Source organism: Muscardinus avellanarius (genome assembly GCF_963383645.1).
Source record: "Muscardinus avellanarius genome assembly, chromosome: 9".
Taxonomy (NCBI): Eukaryota; Metazoa; Chordata; class Mammalia; order Rodentia; family Gliridae; genus Muscardinus; species Muscardinus avellanarius.
The window spans coordinates 106,456,283-106,477,550 of record NC_137795.1 but is presented as its reverse complement, the minus strand read 5'-3'; the positions used below and the strand labels follow the sequence as shown (position 1 = coordinate 106,477,550).

The 21,268-nt window shown below is 37.5% G+C and overlaps 1 protein-coding gene across 1 annotated transcript in view; it reads right to left on the bottom strand.

Moving 5' to 3' along the window:
• Positions 1–21,268, bottom strand: part of CNTNAP2 (contactin associated protein 2) — a gene marked incomplete at both ends in the record, with an annotated part of 1,557,236 nt that overhangs the window by 808,333 nt on the left and 727,635 nt on the right. Inside the window, one exon of the mRNA XM_080701281.1 lies at positions 4,857–4,976. Coding sequence (XP_080557407.1) covers positions 4,857–4,976 — 120 coding nt within the window. The remainder of the gene's footprint in view (positions 1–4,856; positions 4,977–21,268) is intronic.

Here is a 21,268-nt window from a genome sequence, read left to right as displayed (position 1 = left end):
CATCCCATCCCATTGTATTTTCAAACCAGATTTGGCTAGATTCAGTCTAACAGTTTGGATTAAAACTGAACTACATACTGGAGAGAAAATTTAAGTCATCCTAAAAGTTGGGCTCAAATCTTCAGCAATAATTTTCTCAGGTAATATACTAGTTATCAGTAACTATATTAGTTATCCTATCAAGCTTTCTGAAAATTTCATCAGAGAAAATACCTCTAGTTGGATTCTGAATGAAAATGGATAATAATTACCTAATGATACTGATTCCATTTGGAATGTGTTTCCTGATTAAAACCCTCAAGGCATTAGTTGGACAATTAAGAAGTAAATAGTTTATAGCAAAAATGTTGTTCGAACCACAGATAATGAGTTAGAGCCATTTATGGGAGTTATGATGATAATGAAGAGATACAAATAGAAATGCTCACTTCAAAATTCATAGAACAGATCATATCACACAATCCCAAGTAAGGAGCGATGGTCCTACACACATGTGAGTTTGTGCATGCATGCATACGCACAAAAACGCATTCACTACACACACAGTAACTATAAACCAGCTCCGAATCACACTAGCCTGGCTAAAAAAGTTGGTTTCAAGCACACATGAGTTGGGACTTACTTTCACTGAGGTTTAGTTTAATCATCAAAACAATAAAAATAATAGTAATATGAATTAACTTTGATGTTGTCATGTGTTATTCAATGAGTTTGTGTGTGTGTGTGTGTGTGTGTGTGTGTGATATTTTTAGAATGTGCCTGGCATTTAGTTTATCCTCAAAGATATGTAGTTATAACTGTTAAATTTAAAATCTTTATTTCATATTTTCTAACATGTCAGTAATTTTCATTTTTAAAAATTGTAGGCAAGCAGTTTTTACCTTTGCTTATCTATATTTTCAAAATTTTTTTCATTTAACAATATGCTAAAACTGTAAGACTAATAGTAAGGATTTCTCTTTTAAAAACTAATCATGGTACTGTTCTCAACATGTAGAAATAAATGTTGTTGGAATTACGAATAAAATACAGAGGACTATGGCTAGGTGTGGTAAGCCCAACTTTAAGAAGGCCCTGGAGACTGCTGCCACCTGGTGGACATGCCCCATGATGCCTTTTCCTTGCATGTGGGCGGGGCTTGCAAATACAATGGCTCTCCCTCCTGGAATTGAGTTATTTTCTATGGCAAAGGTGAAGAGTGTGTGGATATATATAAGGGCTCTAATCAGTAGACTTTGAGTTAATCAAAGGGTAATTGTCCTGAGTAGGAATAGCCTACACAAGGGAGCTCTGAAGGACAGTGTAAGACAAAATTTCTCAAGGGCATTTGGACACATTGGTGTTCATAAATATCTTGAATGGCTAGAAGAAATATATCTGCAGAAAGTTGTGTTGTCCTCTGAAATGCTCAAATTAAGCTTTAGTCTTATTTTTGTTACTGTGATAAAAACACTTAGTGGAGAAAACGCTTATTTGGCTTATGATTTCAGAAGTTTAGTCCATAGTCGGCTGGATCCAAACAAAGGACATCATGGCAGAAGAAGCTTCTCAGGGTGGCTGGGAAGGAGAAAAAGAGAGAGAGAGAGAGAGAGAGAGAGAGAGAGAGAGAGAGAGAGAGAGAGAGAGAGAGAGAGAGAGAGAGAGAGAGAGAGAAGGAGATAGGGGTGGGAGGGAGAGAGAGAGGGAGAGGGAGAAGAAGAAGATGAAGAGGAGGAGGAGAAGGACGCAGACACAGTCGCAAAGGAGAGGACCAGGGACTGATATGGTCTCTAAAACTGTACCCCCACATGACCACCTTTTCCAGCTGCAGCCACATGTTACAACTGCCAATCCAGCAAATCCACTCAAATCATTGATCCACAAATGGATCTATCCACTGATGAGATTATAGCCCTGATTAACTTATTTCACCTCTGTACAGTTTTTAATATATGAGCTTTTCCAGAAGGCATTCAGTATCCAAACCATAATACATTGCATCTGGGGCTTTGGGTTACACTGAGTTGTGTTTTATAAGGGAGAAGTAGATAAGGTAAGATCTGTTTTTCTGAGTGAAGCCTTCAACTCACAGAAGGTAAGCTCTACCCAAAGTAAATCAGTCTTCTAGTGTGTGTACCCTTGATGTGAGGATTAAAACTATTATGGTTTGTTTTCCTAATTGTCTTTTGCGATGCATATAGGAAATAAACTAAGTTCTTAGTTATAGAGTCCTGGTTAATATATGAGCAGTCAACACAGCTTGCCTGTGCCAGACTCTTCATCCACAGGAATTATGAGATAAGGAATACATGTTATTGAAAATGCTAAGAAAATGAACACTATGGTGTAGGAACCACTTGGTTTGGCAGGGTGAGAGATGGGTGGTGGATAGTTTATAGCACTTTCTACTAGAGGCCAAGGCTACCACCCTAGTGACTCATCCCCCCCCCCCCCGCCCACACTATGCCACTGAAAGTTGTGGGAAGCATACTTATAAAAATATTACTGCGTACAAGTGCTTAGGAACTTGAACAACAAGCTCTCTATAAATATTAGATTAAAAAGACATGAACAGCTTTTACCAATATAGAAGATAATAGAATTTGATCAGCTAAATCCCAGGGCTTTATAAAGCACAAATTATGTAAACAAGCTTAATGGCGTTTTGATAAAACTATAAAACCAGTGCTAGGAAGACTGCAAGTACTGTTCTTTATCTGAACATTAAGTTTCACGTGCTAGAGAGCACAGATGCTTACTTAAATTTTAAAATAAATAGGAATGCAAAGAGAGTTATGGAGGACATTAATTAGAGCACAGGATATGAAGAGAAAACTTGCTTTTGGTGTAGGGATAAGCAGTAAGGTTCCAAGGACAATGGCTAGATCTGGCTCTATTATTACTGTTATTATTCCTCATTGGGTAGGAAGAAGAAAGTAATGCTTTAAACAAGAAAGTTCAATATTTCTGAGAGGATGTTGGTAAACACCTGAAGAAAACAATACAAGCTAAAAATGTTATAAAAATGTGCGATGAAGAAAGATAACTACTGGAGATATAGGGCAGCCTATTTTTTTTAATAATAACATCCCATTTTCAAAGTTTGGATATGAATAGAGAAAAAGGGCAAAGTAATGATGAAATTTTATAATATTCCCTAAGATCTAAAACAGGAAGCTAGGCTTTGGCTTTCACAGAATAATGAATTCTTCTACAAGTGATTCACCAAAAATATTTTCTCCTTAATGTCAGCTGTGCAGCCCATAGACTGCTATGTCATTTAGAGAACCCCCTAATTTCCAAAAGATGCAGCTCTATCAGTGGTTCCCCCAATGTGTCTCTGCAGGATACTGAGATGGCCCATCATTTGGGGCCATTCCCTGTATCCTGCTTTCAATTAATCCCTGTGCTTTAGGTGAACACCGAATCTATGATAGACGTTTACAGAGATTCAGTCAAGCTCCATTCTTCAAGTCTTTTAATTGTTCTCTAGGACCCCAGGAGTAATTTCAACATCTACGTGGAAGACTCGTTTGCCCTATATGATCTCATTTACATTTCCTCTACCACCCTTAATCATACATATATGTATATATATATGACATGAATACTGCTTTATAATTTATATAAGATATAAATTATATATAATATACATTAAATATATAGCATATATGTGTCGTATGATATATATGTTTGTATATATCGTTTATACACAAATGAATACATACATGCACTTTGCCAATCTTGTGCATTGTACTTTCCAAATAGATGTAAACCTATCTACTTCTCATCACTTAGGCTGTCACCAATATAGGCAGTATCCCATATTTCTTGGACTTTTATAGTAGTTTCAGAACTGTTTCCCATGCTTTCATTGTCTTTCATAGCATCCTAAGTGCAAGTATCACTTTAGTTAATTTTGTGGATAAAGATACTGATGTTGTATTGAGTTTAGTAACGTTACTTAAGATCCCCAATGGAACAAATCTTGGGGCTATGGAAACCAGGTTACAAAGCCTTGTATCTGCATAAAGAATAGGTGGTAACCAACACGTGGTAAATAGTAGCATCAATAGATTCCTATCATCCAAATCTTTAACATCCAGTGCCTTGGGAGTTCACATTAAATGCTAGCCCTCTCCTGGAGCCAGTGAACAGTGCAAGCCTCACACTTCCTTCTGGGTTTTTAGAGGACATAATGTTTCCAAGTGTAGACAGAAAATGTGCTCTTATTTTAGAGATCTATACATCATCCACACTGTGGCAGGAATTTATAATAACCCACAATCTCATTTCATAGCCCCAGATTATAATATGGAAAGGTAGATAAACTAAGTTATTTTCCCAAATAAATTTCAGAAAATATTCAAGTGGTCTTTGCTATCACCAGAAAGAATTTCAGTACACAGAAAATTTTCTTCTATAATTGTGGAGGATGGATAAAGGTCTGAGGTGGTATATATCCTCTACCTAACATGGGCAGGGAGGGTATTTGAATAGTGATGATAAATTTCCCCCTAAAGGTTCCTAGGGGAGGATGTTCCATGGATCAGCTTCTTCTGTGGATTTCAAGTATGCAGCTTTACTCTCTGGGGCTTTCTCTTATATACTGACTTTTAAAAATGCTAATCAATTAGCATAACCAACTAGCTAATCATTTTCTCAGGCCAAAGATAGACTTTTTAAAAATACAGCACCCGAAAGTTTCATCACTTTAGAAATATATTTTACTGTTTTATCAAACAAACCCAGCAAAATTTAACTTGTTAGATGTTGTGATAAGAATACAGTGCTGAAGAAACAAACCATCCATAGAACTATGTATTCTCAACACATAGAAAAGCCAACTTCATAAAACATAAATATGACACAGTTACCTGTCATGTTGCAGTAAACTTTCAGAGGCCCCAGAGGCCCGCTGCCATCAGGGTCTATCCAGTAGTAATTTGAGGTCTGGCCTAGGTGCTTGTATGCTTCACAGGAAGGCTCGTAGATCGCTGGAAAAAAAAAAATCCTATGTGAGCACAGGCAAAACAAATGGCTCCCCCGGTAAATGCCCCACTAACACATGCACTTCTAGTAAACCACTGTCCAGAAGTATTTCTTCTGGCTAGAATAAGCAACCTTTTTCTCTAACTTTAAATTCATGACATAATTTTCTCTCTCTAAGTCTTTTGTACCTCATAAGCGAAAGAGCAAGCTCCTGATATGACTTTGTATTTGGGAAAAGGAGTAAAACAATAATAATCCTGTTAAACAAATCTAATGCTTGTTTTCTTGCGGCTCATAACTATCCAAATATTTAATTTAGGGCTATCATACTCTTACTATAAGGGGATTTATTTTTAAAACCCATACATATTCTATAATTCTTTGGGCTATCAACAAAGAGATCATAAAAAATTCTTTCTCTCTCAGACACTCATGCACATACATACATTTTAGAGTTAATATAAAATTTCTAGAAATATTAAATGATTGATTATCTTACTTTACCTCAGGAAAAAGGAAAGAAATTTCCCTGATTCATTTTATTTGTTGCAGGTGCTTTAATTATATTAAATCTAGTTTGTGTGAAAAGTTGGCATTCATATAATTAGATTATAGGGTTTCTCATTATTTTCTTTCTGTCCCCATGTCTGTGACACATTTTCTTTTACTCATTGAAACTGTACCTGTCTTCACAGTACAAAAATGGACACTTAAATACTTCCTTGGTAAGATTCTATTGAGGAAACATATCTTTTTTTAGCATCTCCACACAGACATTTATGAAGAATATGAAAAAAAATCTCTTACAAAAGTAAGGACCAGGGGGATGGTGAATTGGCTCGGACCACTCTCCCCCCCCATACCATTCTGGCATGGGGCTATAACTATTTTCTGTATTTCTATCTTTTTAATAAACTTCTTTAAATCTGCAAAAAAAAAAAAGTAAGAACTATTCCTGGTGAAAATCTGTCTACCTGATACACAAGTAGTGGAGTCGTTTTAGAGTGTGCACTTGAATCACACTCCTGGGAGCTGTTGTGCATTAAATTATGAAATAGGAGGTCTGAGGATAAGGGCACCCTTTATTTACATTCCTCTAAGTCCTCTCTGCCTCCCTTTGCTATATCAGAGCTTCTTCTTTCCAAGAATGTTAGACCTTATTATGGTTCAGATATAGAAAGTCCCCCTAGATATCATGAAGATAAAGCAGCCATGTTGGGGGCGGGGCTTGGCTGCCAAGGAGGGTTCCCTGGGGTTATTACTTTGGGGATGATTTATGGTCCCTTCTCCTCTCTCTCTCTCTCTCTCTTGCTTCTAGCCTTTGTGACGTGAGATCAGAGCCCTTGGTTGCTTTCACTCTGCTCCCGGCACCATGGCTTCAGCTCCATAGATTTCAAACACAGACTGCACTCCTGATATTTCCAGAACTGTACGCAAATATATCTCCTTTCTCTAAGTTGTGGTAGTCAGGTGTTTTAAATTACAGCAGTAAGAATGCTGACTGAACCAAACCTTTAAGTCTATTTCATTTTAACAACAAGCCACTAGACTAAAACATTTCTAAATTTTTTTGTTTTGGTTTCCTCATTCCTTCCTCCCTGTCTTCTTTCTGCAAACAATTGTTTGCCTCCCTCTTTTCTTTCTGCAAACAATTGCTTAGTGCCTGTGATGTGTTCTCCAGCTGTGCACAGCTCAGATACAAGACCTGTGGAGCAGATTTGCTCACTAGTTATCTAGGTTTTCCTCTGCCTAAAGAGCTATTGGAAGAGGGCTGTGGCTAAAAGGGTAAGGAGAGCCCATCTGTCTTTGTCCCAATGTTAGCCATTAATAGGTCGGTCAATTTTCAATTTCCTATGTGTCTAATTTCAATAATGAATTATATTATTCTTCTAATTTTGAATGCCATACCAAATAAAATTCAGCAATAAAAGGCAGGGGGAAATAATTTTTTTAAACTTTAAGCAGGAAAAGGCCAGAATTAGATATAGGTTTCAGAAAGAAAGAAAGTTGTCTAGCAAAACAATAGATTTGGGAGAAGCGATTGGAAAGGTAAGTAGAAAATTAGATTGTCATAGCTATAAGCCATTTGAAAGTGATCAGTACTTTAAAGCAATATGAAATAGGACAAAGTAGATGGGACTGACTCTAATGTTTTGTCTTGTTTTTTCAGTACTGGGGATTGAACTCAGGAGCATTTTACCTTCAAGCTATTATCACCAGCCCTACTTTTTATTCTTTATTTTGAAACCAGGTCTCACTAAGTTGCAGAGGGCCTCACTAAGTAGCTAAGGCTGGCCGTGAACCTGTGATTCTCCTATCTCAGCCCCCACATACTGGGATTACAAGCACATGCCACCATGCCCAGATTGTAGTGTATTTAAGATCATCAAGACAAAAAGTATCTGTATGTAAGTATTTTGAAGTAAAGTAGAATTGAGAATGGCCTAAAATTAGAATTTCTGAAAGTAAACTAAATGCCTTATTGTTGACAACCTCTCTTCAGGTGTTAAAAATTTTATGATATTTCAAAATAATTCAAGATGTCAATTTCAAACCCTAAGACTTCTTTAGTTTCTATTGAATATCCGCCATTAAAATATTTTCTTTCTTTTACATAACCCAATAAAAAAATGGGCAACTGAAATGAATAGACACATTTCAAAAGAAGAAATACAACTGGTCAACAAGTATATTTTAAAAAATGTTCAACTTCACTAGCAATTAGGGAAATAAAAATAAAAACTACACTGAGATTCCATCTAATTCCAGTTAGAATGGCAATTGTCAAGAATACAAACAATAAATCCTGGCAAGGACATGGGAAAATAGGAACTCTTATACACTGCTGGAGAGATTAGAAATTTGTACAACCATAATGGAGATGGGTTTGAAGGTTCCTCAAAAGATTAGGAATGGAACCACCATATGACCCAGCTATACCATTTCTGCATCGTTCCAAAAGAATTAAAGTCAGAATACTGCAATAATATATGTATGTCCATGTTTATATCAGCACAAATCACAATAGACAAAATATGAAATCAATCCAGATGATTATCAATGATAAACGGATAAAGAAACGGACGTAGATACACAGGATAAATTTTACTCAGCCATAACAAAGAATTAAATTATGTCATTTTCAGGAAAATAGATAAAACTGAAAAAAATTATGTTACACAAGATCAGTCAGTCAAGAAAGTCAAGGGATTTATATTTTTTCATATGTGGAAGCTGGAGAGAAAATAGAAAGCACAAAGAACTTCAGGTAAATAGGAGAGAGACTAGTAGAAGAGTGGAAGGAGATGAGGGGAGGGGAGGGGAGGCAGGAGAAAATGAAAAAGGAAGTGCTGCAAATGGCCTTATGTCCCTATGTGAAGGGAGCACTGCCAATCTCACCAACATGTATGTAATCTAGTACTTGAAAGGCTGAGACAAGAAGATCACAGGTTTGAAGCAGGTACAGGAATGTAGCAAGACCTTATTTTAAAGTAAATTTGGCTGGGGTTATAGCAGAGGTTGAAACACCTGTATTCAGTCCAAATTAACATAATAACACACACACACAGAGCAAAACTAAATTTAAGATGTGCCTGTTCTTCATTCTTTTCATGGTTTGGTAAAGAACTGTTAGCTGGTTATACTAACATTTAAATATGTGCATATTAAAGCATGATAGAATGATAACAAAGACTTAAATAGAAGCTGGCTACAGAACCTCTCTCAAGAAATTAACTAGCAGCAGATTTTGGAGGCATGCAGTTGTAGAACATTTTATTAGACAAGCATCTCTTCTCTTTTTCTTCCAAATATGACCATTATTCATTCTGCTTTTACTTATGACAGGCTTCTTTTGCCTCATAAACACACATGGAGAGCCAGGTACTTTGGTCCAACTTTTGTAGGTGATAATACCACTGGAAGAGCTTGTTAGAACAGGGATTCCTGACCTCATCTAGAAGAGCCTGACTCTCTGGATAATGTGCAGTAATAACAGGGTCCCAAGCAATGCCGGGGCTGCAGGCCCTCAGACTGCATTGTGAGAAGCATTGTTCTATCTTGAAAAAAAGAATAAACTCAATAATGGTGGATGGATTTTTGTTTAATATTTAAATATCCAGGAGAAATAGGTCACTGAAAGGCAGTGCCATAAAATTTTAAATACAGTAAGGTTAGAATGCCACCTCATTTCCTTCCAAATGATAAAAATTAAAGAGATATAAAACTCTAAATAAAAAATACAGTGTCAAAATATATGCTAGTATAAATGCACAGAAAGAAGTTGGGAAGGAAACACATCAGAATAGTCATGGTGATTATTTCTGAGCGGGAAGAGTTGGATGGTTTTAAACTTTCCACACTTCTCTACACAGCCCACATCCCTTAGGAAACGTATATAAGTTATTTCATAAGAAAAATGCACTTCCAAAATACATATCTAGATTCATGACACCGAGGTGAAAATGGGAATCTAAACCAAAACAATAACAACAACAACAACAACAACAACAACAACAACAACAACAACGCTGAAATAGTAAAATTGCACTGCTTTACATTCTCAGACAGGAGTTGAGAGATTTGAGCTCAAATCTCCTTTGCATTATTATTTAATTTCTGGAAACTCTCCTTAACCTTTAGTTTTCTCAACTATAAAATACAGGCAATTATATCTCTTTTAACAGGTTATTGAAGAAATTAATGGAATCACATGCACTGCACTGTAAATAAAAATGCATTAAGAATATTTAAATGATTATGCCAAGGATGAACTTATGAAAGTATTTGTCCTGTATATCTCAGCCTACTCTGTGCCCAGTTACCCCTAGACGGGGTGCACAATATTTTACATCAAGCTGTAGAAGGTTAACCATATGTAGAAAAATGGAATAATTAAACTCCAACATTTTACCCTGCACAAGAGTCAACTCAAGAGAGAAAAAAGACCTTAAAATTAGACCAGAGACCTTGCAATTAGTAAAAGAGGGCATAGAACCAACTCTCTAGCATGTAGGCACCTTTAGAGACTTCCTTAAAAAGACCCCCAGAGCTCAGGAAATAAAAACAAAAAAATCAATAAATGGGATGGCATCAGATTAAAAAGCTTATATGCATCAAAGGGAATCATTAAGAATCTAAAGAGAGAGCCTACAGAATGAGAGAAAATCTTTGCCAGCTACTCCTCTAATAGAGGTCCTAAAATGTATAAAGAACTTAAATTTTAATACTAAAAGAACTTAAATTTTAATACTAAAAGAACAAAGAGGACAATCAAAAACTAGGCAATGGATCTGAATAGGCACATCAGAAAGGAAGAAATACAAGTGAATTTCCATTAACTATATAAATGCAAATAAAAATGACACCGAGATTTCATCTAACTCCAGTTAGAATGGCAATCATCATCAAGAATATAAACAATACAAATATTGGTGAGGATGTAGGAAAATAAAGATCCTTACACACTGCTGGTAGGATTGAAAATTAGAACAGTATAAAGGTTCCTTAGAAGCCTGGTAATGGAGCCACTATATGACTTAATCACTCCTCTCTTGGGGGTTCTGTCAAAGAAGCTGAAGTCAGATTACTCTTCATGCATCCCCAAGTTATAGCAGCACAATTCACACTAATGTAACTATGGGAGCAGACTAGGTATTGGCCAACAGATCAATGGACTAAATAACTATGTTATATATGGACAATGGACTTGTACTCAGCAATACAAAATATAATCATATCATCAGCAGGAAAGCAGATGGAATTAGAGAATATTACACAGAGACCAGTCAGTTGCAGAAAGTGAGGGTCCTTTCAAAAGACACAAAACCAGGAAGTAAAATAGGTTTCACGTAAAAGAGGGAAGGCATTACCAGAACAGTGGAAGAGGATTTGGGGAGGAGGAAAAGGAGCCCTGATGATGAAAACATTTCCTATGTTCTGTTGTTCACACCTGAATGATAGGTCATGTCCCCCCTCCCTTCCCCTCATGTGACCCCTCAGCGGGGACAGGAGGTAGAACCCCGAAAGCCAGAAGCGAAGATATCTCGAGAATCCAGGTGCCTTGAGACTCCAAACATCTCCAGCAGACTCCAGAGGTAGTGAGACTACAGATGTCGCGAGAGAATCGGCATGCCTATAAAACATCGGTGCTTCCTCTCTGCCACAGGACTCAGCCGGCCCATCAGGACTATGCGGGACTCTCCAGACACGTGGCCGACCGTCCATTCCCTCATGGTCAGCTGACTTCCCCGAGGGTGCCGAGTTGGGTCCGAATAAAGCAGCTTCTCTGATAACCTGGTTGGTGTTTTTACCTCCCTCCTAAGCTCCCTAACTCTATTTTCATTCATTTACTGAAATTATCTGTAACTATGTAAATATTCTTTATAAGGAGTCAGGGAGTAGGGAGAGATCAGGATGAAAACATACAACAAATGCTGTATGCATGCATTTTCTATCACTCTAAAACTAACCTCACTACAATATGCACGTGTACACACACACACACACACACACACACACACACACACACACACACACACAGTAAAGGTGACAGAGCTCCAGGGCTAAGGCAGCTGTTGCTGAAGAGAGGAAGGGGCTGGCCCATCAACAAATGATCACCGCTAGAACAGAAAAGCAATGGGGCTGATGACAAAATAGACTCGCCAAGTCCATTGATTTATTGGCAAAGCCATTTTTCTCTGTTACAAACCCAAGTCCCAAATAAAAGGTCTCATGTTATTTTATATATTCCTACATCTCAGGTTTTCAGAAATATTAGCGCTGAACATATCCGATTGAATTTCATAACATGTAATAGCCAGCATGACATCTTAAATACCTTATTCATTTCTGCAGAACAGTGAATGCTGTCTGCGCCACGCCACATTGTGTACAATGAAAGGTGATAAAGTGTACTATACTAGTAGTTTCCCAAGGTTGCTATAACATATGACCAAAGAATTACTGACTTAAAAGCAACACAAATTTATTATCATAACGTGCTGGAGATAATGGTGCAATCGGTGTACTAATACTAATACAGTCTAGTCATGAGTTTATAACTGGACTCATTAAGTTAAATTCAATGTGTCAGTAGGAATGTGTTCCTTATGAAAACATCAGAGAACTGGATTTCTTGTCTCTGCAGAATCTAGAAGCCACACACACCTCACCTCATCTCATAGTCTTCCTCTTCCATCTTCAAAGTGAGCACCAGTTGGCAGAATCCTTCTCCTGAGGCCTTGTTCTGCTGTTCCTCTTAGACTGTCATGTCTAGTTCTCCAACTATCATAAAGAGCTCTGTGATTATAAGAGGCCCGCTCAAATAATACTGGGTAACTTTTTATAGTCAAAGCCCCTAACTTTACATGTATATATGTTTGCATGTCTGTCTGTCTGTGTGTCTCTCTCTCTTTCTACTGGGGATGGAAATCAGGGCAATTCCACTCTGTGCTATACTCCCCCAATTTTTTATTTTTTATTTTGAAATAGGTCCTTGCTAAATTGAGGAGTTATCGTTACACTGTAGAAGCTGGCCTTGAACCCATGGTCCTTCTTTCTCCATCTCCAAACACTAGGTCAAAGCCCCTGACTTCATCAAGAGGTCCCTTTGTCATAGGAGCATCATTTTGTCTATCACAATTATATAAAAACAGTACGATTGGATCAGAAACCGTGGTGCATGCCTATAATCCCAGTACTTGGGAGGTTGAAACAGGAGGATCACAAGTTTGAGGCCAGCAGCACACATTGACCTATAACGATCCTGTTTCAAAATAAATAATTAAATAGGGGGGATTAGGGTGTAGCTTAGAGGCAAAATGTCCCCAGATTCCATCCCCAGTAACACACACACACACACACACACACTCACACACACGCACACACACGCACACACATTGGATTTCTTTATTTAAAAATAACTTGTGTGAATTATGCCATTGCCAATATGATCCACATTATGATGTAACTCTATAGTGTACCAATGGGAAAAAAAAAACAACTTTTATTAAGCACCTGATATTTCCCCAGTGCTGCTGATTAATAAAGAAATAAATGAACAGAACAATAAAGAAAAAACAAAGTCAAGCTTGTGTACTTAACTTTAAAGGTTGACTTGAAGGTTATGGCCAGTGATAGAATACTGAAGAAGAGATGCATGCTGCTCACCCCAGCCTGCCCAGGACAAGCTGGGAGAATGCTGTGAAGCCCGAGACACAGAAAGAGGCCTCTGTGGGAAGCCAAGTCCCCAGCAGAGTCAGCAGAACAAGGGGTTTAAGAGAAAAGATGTGCAACAGGCCTATTGCCCTGGGAAATAAAGCACCAGTTAAATAGAGAGCACCAGGGGAAACCTGAAGGAGGAATTATTCCCAAGGTGAAGTGGTCATGGGATGCTGACAAGCTGAAGAAAGCTCTCCCCACCACTTGCACTCTTGCACAACTTGCACTCTGAGAGAAGTATCTAACACATGATGTACTCCTTGCTTCTACTACCCTGGAAAGTGAGCGGATCACTGAACACCAACATGAATTAGCCACATTAGAACATTCATCACCAATCAGAAGTGAACATCTACCTAAAGGTTCTGTGCAATCAGAGTCCCCCTAATCGCAAGAAATGATGGAGGGAAAGTTCACTGTAGGGATTTGATAGCAAATTGGGAAAGAAAACCAAATCCTGGTTTTATACTTTATTGCTGATAAATGGCTATAAGATGACATTTTGAGGAGCAATAATGTATGAATTTATAAATTGCCATTTTCCTACATTGGAGATGACCACCAGCTTACTACACACTTGTACACACTTGCAATGGTATCTGTTTACATATGCTAAAAGATGACAATGGCTTTCTAGAGACAATCTCTGAATAAATAGACTTTTGATGTAAATTATGCATTTATCAGCAAAATAGCTCATGTGAGTCATTCTGGGGTGGGTCCTGTTTAAGTGTAGGGTGATCTCTGGGGTCCTTATTCTGATCTCTTTCTAATCACTAAGTCACTGTCTGATCTTGACATGAAATTCAAAACTAAGCTTCTGTATTGGAAAGAGGTATTTCTCATTCAGGACTAGAAAACTGCCATTCATATCTCAGACAGGCTCAATAGTGAATTTGGTTCAGGAAACTAGGGCTCTAAGATCCTTACTACTCCCGTGAAGGTAACAATTGAGGTTTGTGCACAACCAAGATGGAAATCCACACAGGCAACAATGACCTCAAGACCTTCCTTGTTGAAACCCCCTACTTCTAAGACCATGCAATTATTTTTAATTAGCACAATGTAAGCTTCAAAATAGCTAAGTCCTCATTAACACTTGAATATTAACCTCATATGTTCCCTGTCTCTTTAGATCTTGTTTTCAAAGCTTGAGTGAATGCCCTGACTTAACTACATTATTTCCCCCAGGAGCTATTGTCTCATTATTGTCACACAGCAAATGATGATGGTAGAGAGAATGTGAGTTTAAAAACAGATATCCTGTATGCTAATATCGCATCATGATCTTTCCATTAATATAATTTCTGTCTGAGATGGTATTCATGATAACCCCCTAATGGGTTCATTCACTTTTCCAAGTCTTGAAGAGAGGGGGAAATTTAGAGGAAAAAAATTGAACGAAAGACAAAGTTTTGATTTCCTTTTGAAAAGATAACACCTTGTAGTTCTCTTCAAATTTTTTTCCTAAGAAATCAAAGCAAAATCTAACTTCACTGTTTCATTCCTGCTGAGTACTTTTACTTTACTTGCTGATAAATGCTATGCTATTTGGGATAGCAAAAATTTACAAGCTTATAAATTATTTCACTTATTATTTTATTTCTATGGAAGTGAATTAAGGGTTCTGATCTCCATCCTAACATTATCAAAGTGAATGACTAGCATTTAAGAGCCGTGTTCAAATCTTGCTACTACTTTTTAAAGGTAAACCATATCATAAAAGATAACTAATTGCTCTAAGCTGGTAAACACCCAAAACATCTGACTTGTGATGTTTGTTTGACCCACTCCAAGTCCCTCCGTTATTTACATTGGCTTCAAGGTACCCCTTTAAAGAAACAATAATCCAACCCTTTTCAACAACCCTAGAATTCTTTTTCCAAATATCGCTGTTTTTTTTTTTTATTCCTAGATGATGTCAATATCCATTTCTTGGAATCTTTTGACTTTCATTCCACAGAACAAATATCCAATTGTGCTGTATTTTGTGATAAAACACAGACAACTCTACTTGTCTTTTATTCATTACTTTTGGGTTGTAAAGGACCATAAGAGAAAAGCCTACAGAATCAGCTAGGCTTACTGTCAACTCCTGCTTCTTCATTTGAGTATGTATGTATGTATGTATGTATGTATGTATGTTTGTATGTATGTATGTATGTAGAGAGCAGCCACCCTGTTACCCTGTTCACCCCTTGTTCAGACTGTATAAAAGTTGCCCTGTTGTCTCTTTTCTCTGTTTAGTGAATCTCTCATTTCTTATCACTCTCATTTTCACTAAGCCCCAATAAGGAGTCTAAAAAGATTCACTCAAAATCTGTTAGCACCTGTATTTCTCTTCTTCATCAAATCTCTGTTCAAACTCAAAACTCTTTTCTGTTGCTAAATAATAAGTGCACTAAACCTGCTATCATGGTATTGGTATCTAGCACTATGCCTTGTGCTGGAATTTTAAAAAATAGTAATGCATCCTAGTTCTGGAGACTTTTCTATCTAATATATTGGGTAGTCATATTGAAAGATGAGATACTGTAATATTTGCTAAATGTTACAGAAGTAAAGTATAAATAAAGAATAAAATACTCAGAGATGTTAGATACAAGATTAGATACCTTGATTTAGGATCATCCAGAAGAGCTTTATTTGCCAAGTCATGTGTGTGTGTGTGTGTGTGTGTGTGTGTGTGTGTGAGAGAGAGAGAGAGAGAGAGAGAGAGAGAGAGAGAGAGAGAGAGAGTGAGAATGAATGAATATGGTCTTGCTAGGTTGTTGAGACAGGCCTCAAACATTCCATCCTCCTATCTCATCCTTTCAAGTACTAGGATTACGGGCATATGACAACTTACCCAGCTTGATGAAGTCATTTTAAACTGAGTGTTAGAGGCTGAGAAAGAGTTTGCAAGGAAGAAGAGAAAAGGGTCATTTTTTACTGCTCCTTCCCAATGTCATGTTATTCCATGTCTGTCTTCAGGTAATTTAAGACAACTATTGTTCTACTTTTCTCTTTTCAGTTTTATTAATTTACACTAGTCTCTTTTATCTTGGATAGAGTGGGCAGGAGGGATATGTATGCTGCCTTCTAGTATTGTCCAAACCAGGGAAAATTCTGTCTCAGTGACACATAACACCCAATCTTCTCAGTTCAGCATCTCATCCCTGTGCCTCCATCCATGCCCTCCATGGACATATACTAATGTATTCTTTGTATTGGATTGGATTTAGATTGTCCCCCAGCCCTAACAGAAATAAAGTAGTAATGTTGGAAGAGGTACTTGGTGGCTAAGGAGGGGTCCCTAGAGTGTGGCCCTGAGATCATAGAAGGTCCTCTCTTCCTCCTACTCTCCCACTATGATTCTTGCCTTCATGATGTGAGTGGATTCTTGTATTCTTCCTCTCTCTAATGCCATTCTCTAAGATCTGTGGTCCCAGGCCTCACATGAACTGAACCCCAAATTTTCAAAGGAAATTGTGAGAATGTAAACTTCCCTTCCTCTAAGTTGTGTTGTCAGCTATCCTCAGGGCAATTAGTAAACCTGTCTGCTACTCTTTACCTAGAGCAAAAGGAATTACCAGGACTTGAACACTACTCTTACACAACATGATGGCTATGCATTTTTATATCATTGACGTAAAAGGCATATTTAGTTCCCATGTTGAAGGTCAGTATAGAGGACATAGAAGACTGAGAAAATACCTCTTAAAGGAAGAGAAGAGGTATCCTGTTTATATCTCTGTATGTGCACATGTGTGTTGAAGGGTTAAGGTTTGGGTTTGGCATGTCCCCCCCCAATCTAATACTGGTGTTCAAATTATAGTCTCCAATGCAGGAAGGATGATAAGAGGGACACAGCTAGAATAGGCAAGTCACTGGAGAGCAGCCGTTGGGGACTATACTGTTCCTGCACCCCTCCTTTCACTGTTTGCTCCTGGCCACCCTGAGATGAGATCAGTTTCTTTCTGCCAAACCACAAAATGAATTTTCCCAACTGAGAGTCAACCAACCGTGGACTGAACCTCTGAAACCTCTAAAAGTGTGACCTTGCATAAACTTTTATTTCTCAAAGTTGTTTTTGTCAGATATTTTGGTCACAGTGATGGAAAAGCTAACTGACGCATGAAGAAAGGAAAACCAGGCGAGAAAATTCTCTAGTGGTGTTTAGCTAAACAAAAAAGGCAGTTATTTTCATGAAGAACTAAAATATTTCTGACTAGAAAGTGCTAATTCCAAATAAAAACTTCAGTCAGTTTGAGTAAAGCGTTGGGATTCAAATAAAAATAAGATAATTATATTTGCATCTTATTTACAGCTTACAAAATTTCAACTATATCTAATTTAATGAATGAGGCAATACAACTAATCTTAAATACTAAATAAAATCTTTTTTTATTTTAATGGAAAAATAATCCACTAAAATTTTGAGCATGGAAAAAAATGGAAAATTAAATAGGCCATTTCCCATAAATGAAAGGATTGTCAAAGCTGCTATGCCACTTAAACCAAAACAACAAAAAATATACCCCCACAAATAAGGGCCAAAAGAAGGAGCACCACAGTGGAAAAATCTCTCAATTAAGAGTTGAAATTCTGATTTTATGTCCTACTTCTCAAATTTACTGTGCTGTGATTTTAGGTGTTGTTTGTCAGGTGTATTAGCTTTGTCTCACTGTGACCAAAATACCTGATACGAGCAACTTAGAAAGGGGAAAAGTTTATTTTGACTTACAATTTCAGGAATTTTAGTTCACAGTTGGTTGGCAGGCACCAAGGCAGAAACATGATGGCAGAAGGGTGTGGCAAATGCTGTTGCCTTGCCCAACACATGAGGTTATGGGGTACATTCCAGGTTTAAAACATAGCATCACTAATCTTTTCTGAGTGTTAATTTTTTCTTCAAAGGAAGAGAAAATTCTATGGTATAATTTTCATGTTTAATTTTGGTTGAGGATTCATTGATTGCAAGAGCTCATGGCTCCTCTAGTACTTCAAAGGCCATGGTAATTTGAGTATCTTTGCCATGGCTTTAATTATACCTCCTCTACCATTTTAACAATGGTATATTCATTAAGACATGATGGGTAATTTCAGAGCTTTTTTCCTGATAAAAGGCAAAATAGTATTTAAATATAGATAGTCCTGTTAGAAAATAGAGACAACCATCAATGAATAAAAATTGAGATCCTTTTGTTAAAACTAAAGCAGCAATAAGACATTAGTATTTATTTTAGATTTAGGATAAAGCGCTTTGGCCTTCCCTACCATCTTTTGAGATGTAATGACTATATAAATGTAGGTTTGTTTGATAATAAGAAAGATCTCAAAAAGTATTTGAATTTTATTATGATTGTTAAATGTGACTTAAAAAACTTTCTGATGGTTGGAATCCTGTGAAAATTATCTCAGAAACAAATAATGAAATTCTAGTCTTCCAGGTGAGCCACTTTGGTAGAGATTAAAGAGGTCAATACTTTCTGGATTCATATCATAGCCAAGAACCAGGAAGTAATACATATTTTTATTTTTTATTTCTTTTCTTTTCCTTCCTTCCTTCCTTTCTTTCTTTCTCTCTTTTCTTTTTTTTTTTTTTTTTTTTTGGTGGTACTGGGGTTTCTGGAAGCCCTTCTACCTCCGGGCTACACTCTCAGCCCTATTTTATACTTTTTTAAAATTTGGAAACAGGGTCTCTTAAGCCAGCACGGCTGGCTTCGTACCTGCATGATCCTCCTGTCTCTGCTTCTCAAGCGTGGGGATTACAAGCATGCGCCACTGTGCCTGGCATTATTTTATTTTTTTAATTCCTTATTTTATTTTTAATATATTTTTATTGGTGTATTGTAGTCAAAGATCTCAATGGCATACAAGACTTGTGAGGATACATAAGCACACATCATCCAATTAGCCTTTATCAAATCCCCATCCCATACCCTCCCCCTTTCTTGATCCCCTGCTTGATTTAGTGATTGGCTTTGATATATTTGTTTAAGTATATCATGTATGTGCAGGGCGTGATGGAATGCTTGTAATTCCCCTCTTGGGAGGTGGAGACAGGAGGATTACACAGGTTCAAAGCCAGCCTTGCTGGCTTAAGAGACCCTGTTTCCAAATAAAAATATAAAAGTAGGTCTGGGAGTGTATCCTGGAGGTAGACGGGCTTCCAGGAACCCCAGTACCACCAAAAAAAAAATGGTATGGGATTTGGTTGCTGAGGAGACTCCCTGAAGGCGTGACATTAAGGATTATATAAAGTTCTTCCTCCCCTTTTTCTCTTTCTTGTTTCTGGCCTCTGAGATGGGAGAGCCAATCCCATGCTCTCTCTTGCAGCCATGTACTGAGCTCTGCTGATGTAAATGGCCTGGCATAGCCTAAACTTTGAAATCTCTAAAAATGTGAGCAAATTAATTTTTCTTCCTCTAAGTTGTTTATATTCAGATATTTTGGATTATAGTAGTGAGAATGTTTTCTTAATCACTAAGAATTTAAAATACTCATTCCTTATCATATGGTATAAAGCATAAGTCTTTCTACAAAATGCCGCCCCACCCAGGGGCAAGTTCCATAAAAAGTTTTTTTAATAAAGCAATAATTTCATATCCTAATAGAAATGGGGTACTGCCTTGTATAGCATATGCCAACAGATAATTCAGATGCAATGATCATAGGATATAAGTGAACACCTATGAGTTTAGTGTGTCCATGACAGATTGGGGAAAGAAAAGAAGGTATAATGTGAATAATTGTTTCCCATATATATTGCTGTGTCGGATACATCTTCCTGACTGCTTCATATTCCCTCGGTTCATCCATTATGTAAGCCACTGCTATGGTGACTACTTCACATGGACTTTAGCAGAGATGTCCAGTAGGTGATGACCACTGAGACCACTGGTGTTACCACACACCCCAAATATAAGGGTCTCCCTATATCTGAAAACATGGCTATAATACGGTGACTGTGGGCATCTCAGTGAAACTTTAATACAAGAAAGGCATTAATATATTGACAGAGGTCATTGGTCTGGATGATGAAGAGAAAAAGGGAGAGTTGCTGCTTCATAGAGGGGACAAGGAGGAGCACACCTAGGACCTCGGGATTGAGTACAATCCGTTTTTGTACTTCTATGCTCAGCACTGATGGTGAATAACAACTGTGACATCATTGATTTATCAGGGTGATAGAGGACATGAGCCTCTTTGAGATGAGTTTGTGCCACTACATAAGACAAGCAGCCAATTGAATACTGAGGATGAGCTAACAGAAAGGATGAGTACTGCTAATGACTGCTTTGGATTCAGCAGTAATAACAAACATTGCCATTTATGCCACAAATATGTTGTGCTGGACCTTTCAGAGATTACTGTATAAATGATTGAACATGATGACCTGGTGACAGATTGGACTTGATGAAAGAAATATGTCTAAGTTTTCTAAAGTTAGACTCTCCTAGATTCTTTGGACCCTACCTCTAACTTCAGCCACTGCTGTGGTAACCAGTGTCTCCTAGGATTTGACCATATTCAGTTACAACATCTCAATGTACCTCTTGCTTCTTGCTTGAGGCTTCATTGATGTTGCAGAGAAGGGTCATTCTCTGAAACCTAACTGGACTCTGGCAATCATATGCCAGAAATATGGCAAAGTCAATGCTCTTCAAACCACCCTTGATCAAAGGCAAATGAGAATCAATTTCACCTTTGGGGCTGGGTGTGGTGGCGCAGATTTGTAATCCCCGTGCTTGGGAGGCAGAGACAGGAGGATTGTGCAGGTCATGACAATATTCAAGTGTATTACCTACATTTTTATACCCAAAAGATAGTATTATAATTTAGTAAACTTGTTTTAGTTACCATTCTCACTGATGGGACAAAAATATCTGTGATGAACACAACTTAAAGGAAGGAAAAATTATTTATTCACAGTTCTAGAAATTTCAGTCACCTCTGCAGAGCTCAGGGTATGTAGGCAACAATCAGAGACAGAAGGATGAGAGTGGAGGGACTGTGCCCTCATTTCATGGGGGTCAAGAGCAGAAAGAGAGTATGCAATGAGAGGAGAGGGACATAAGTATATAGTTTCCAA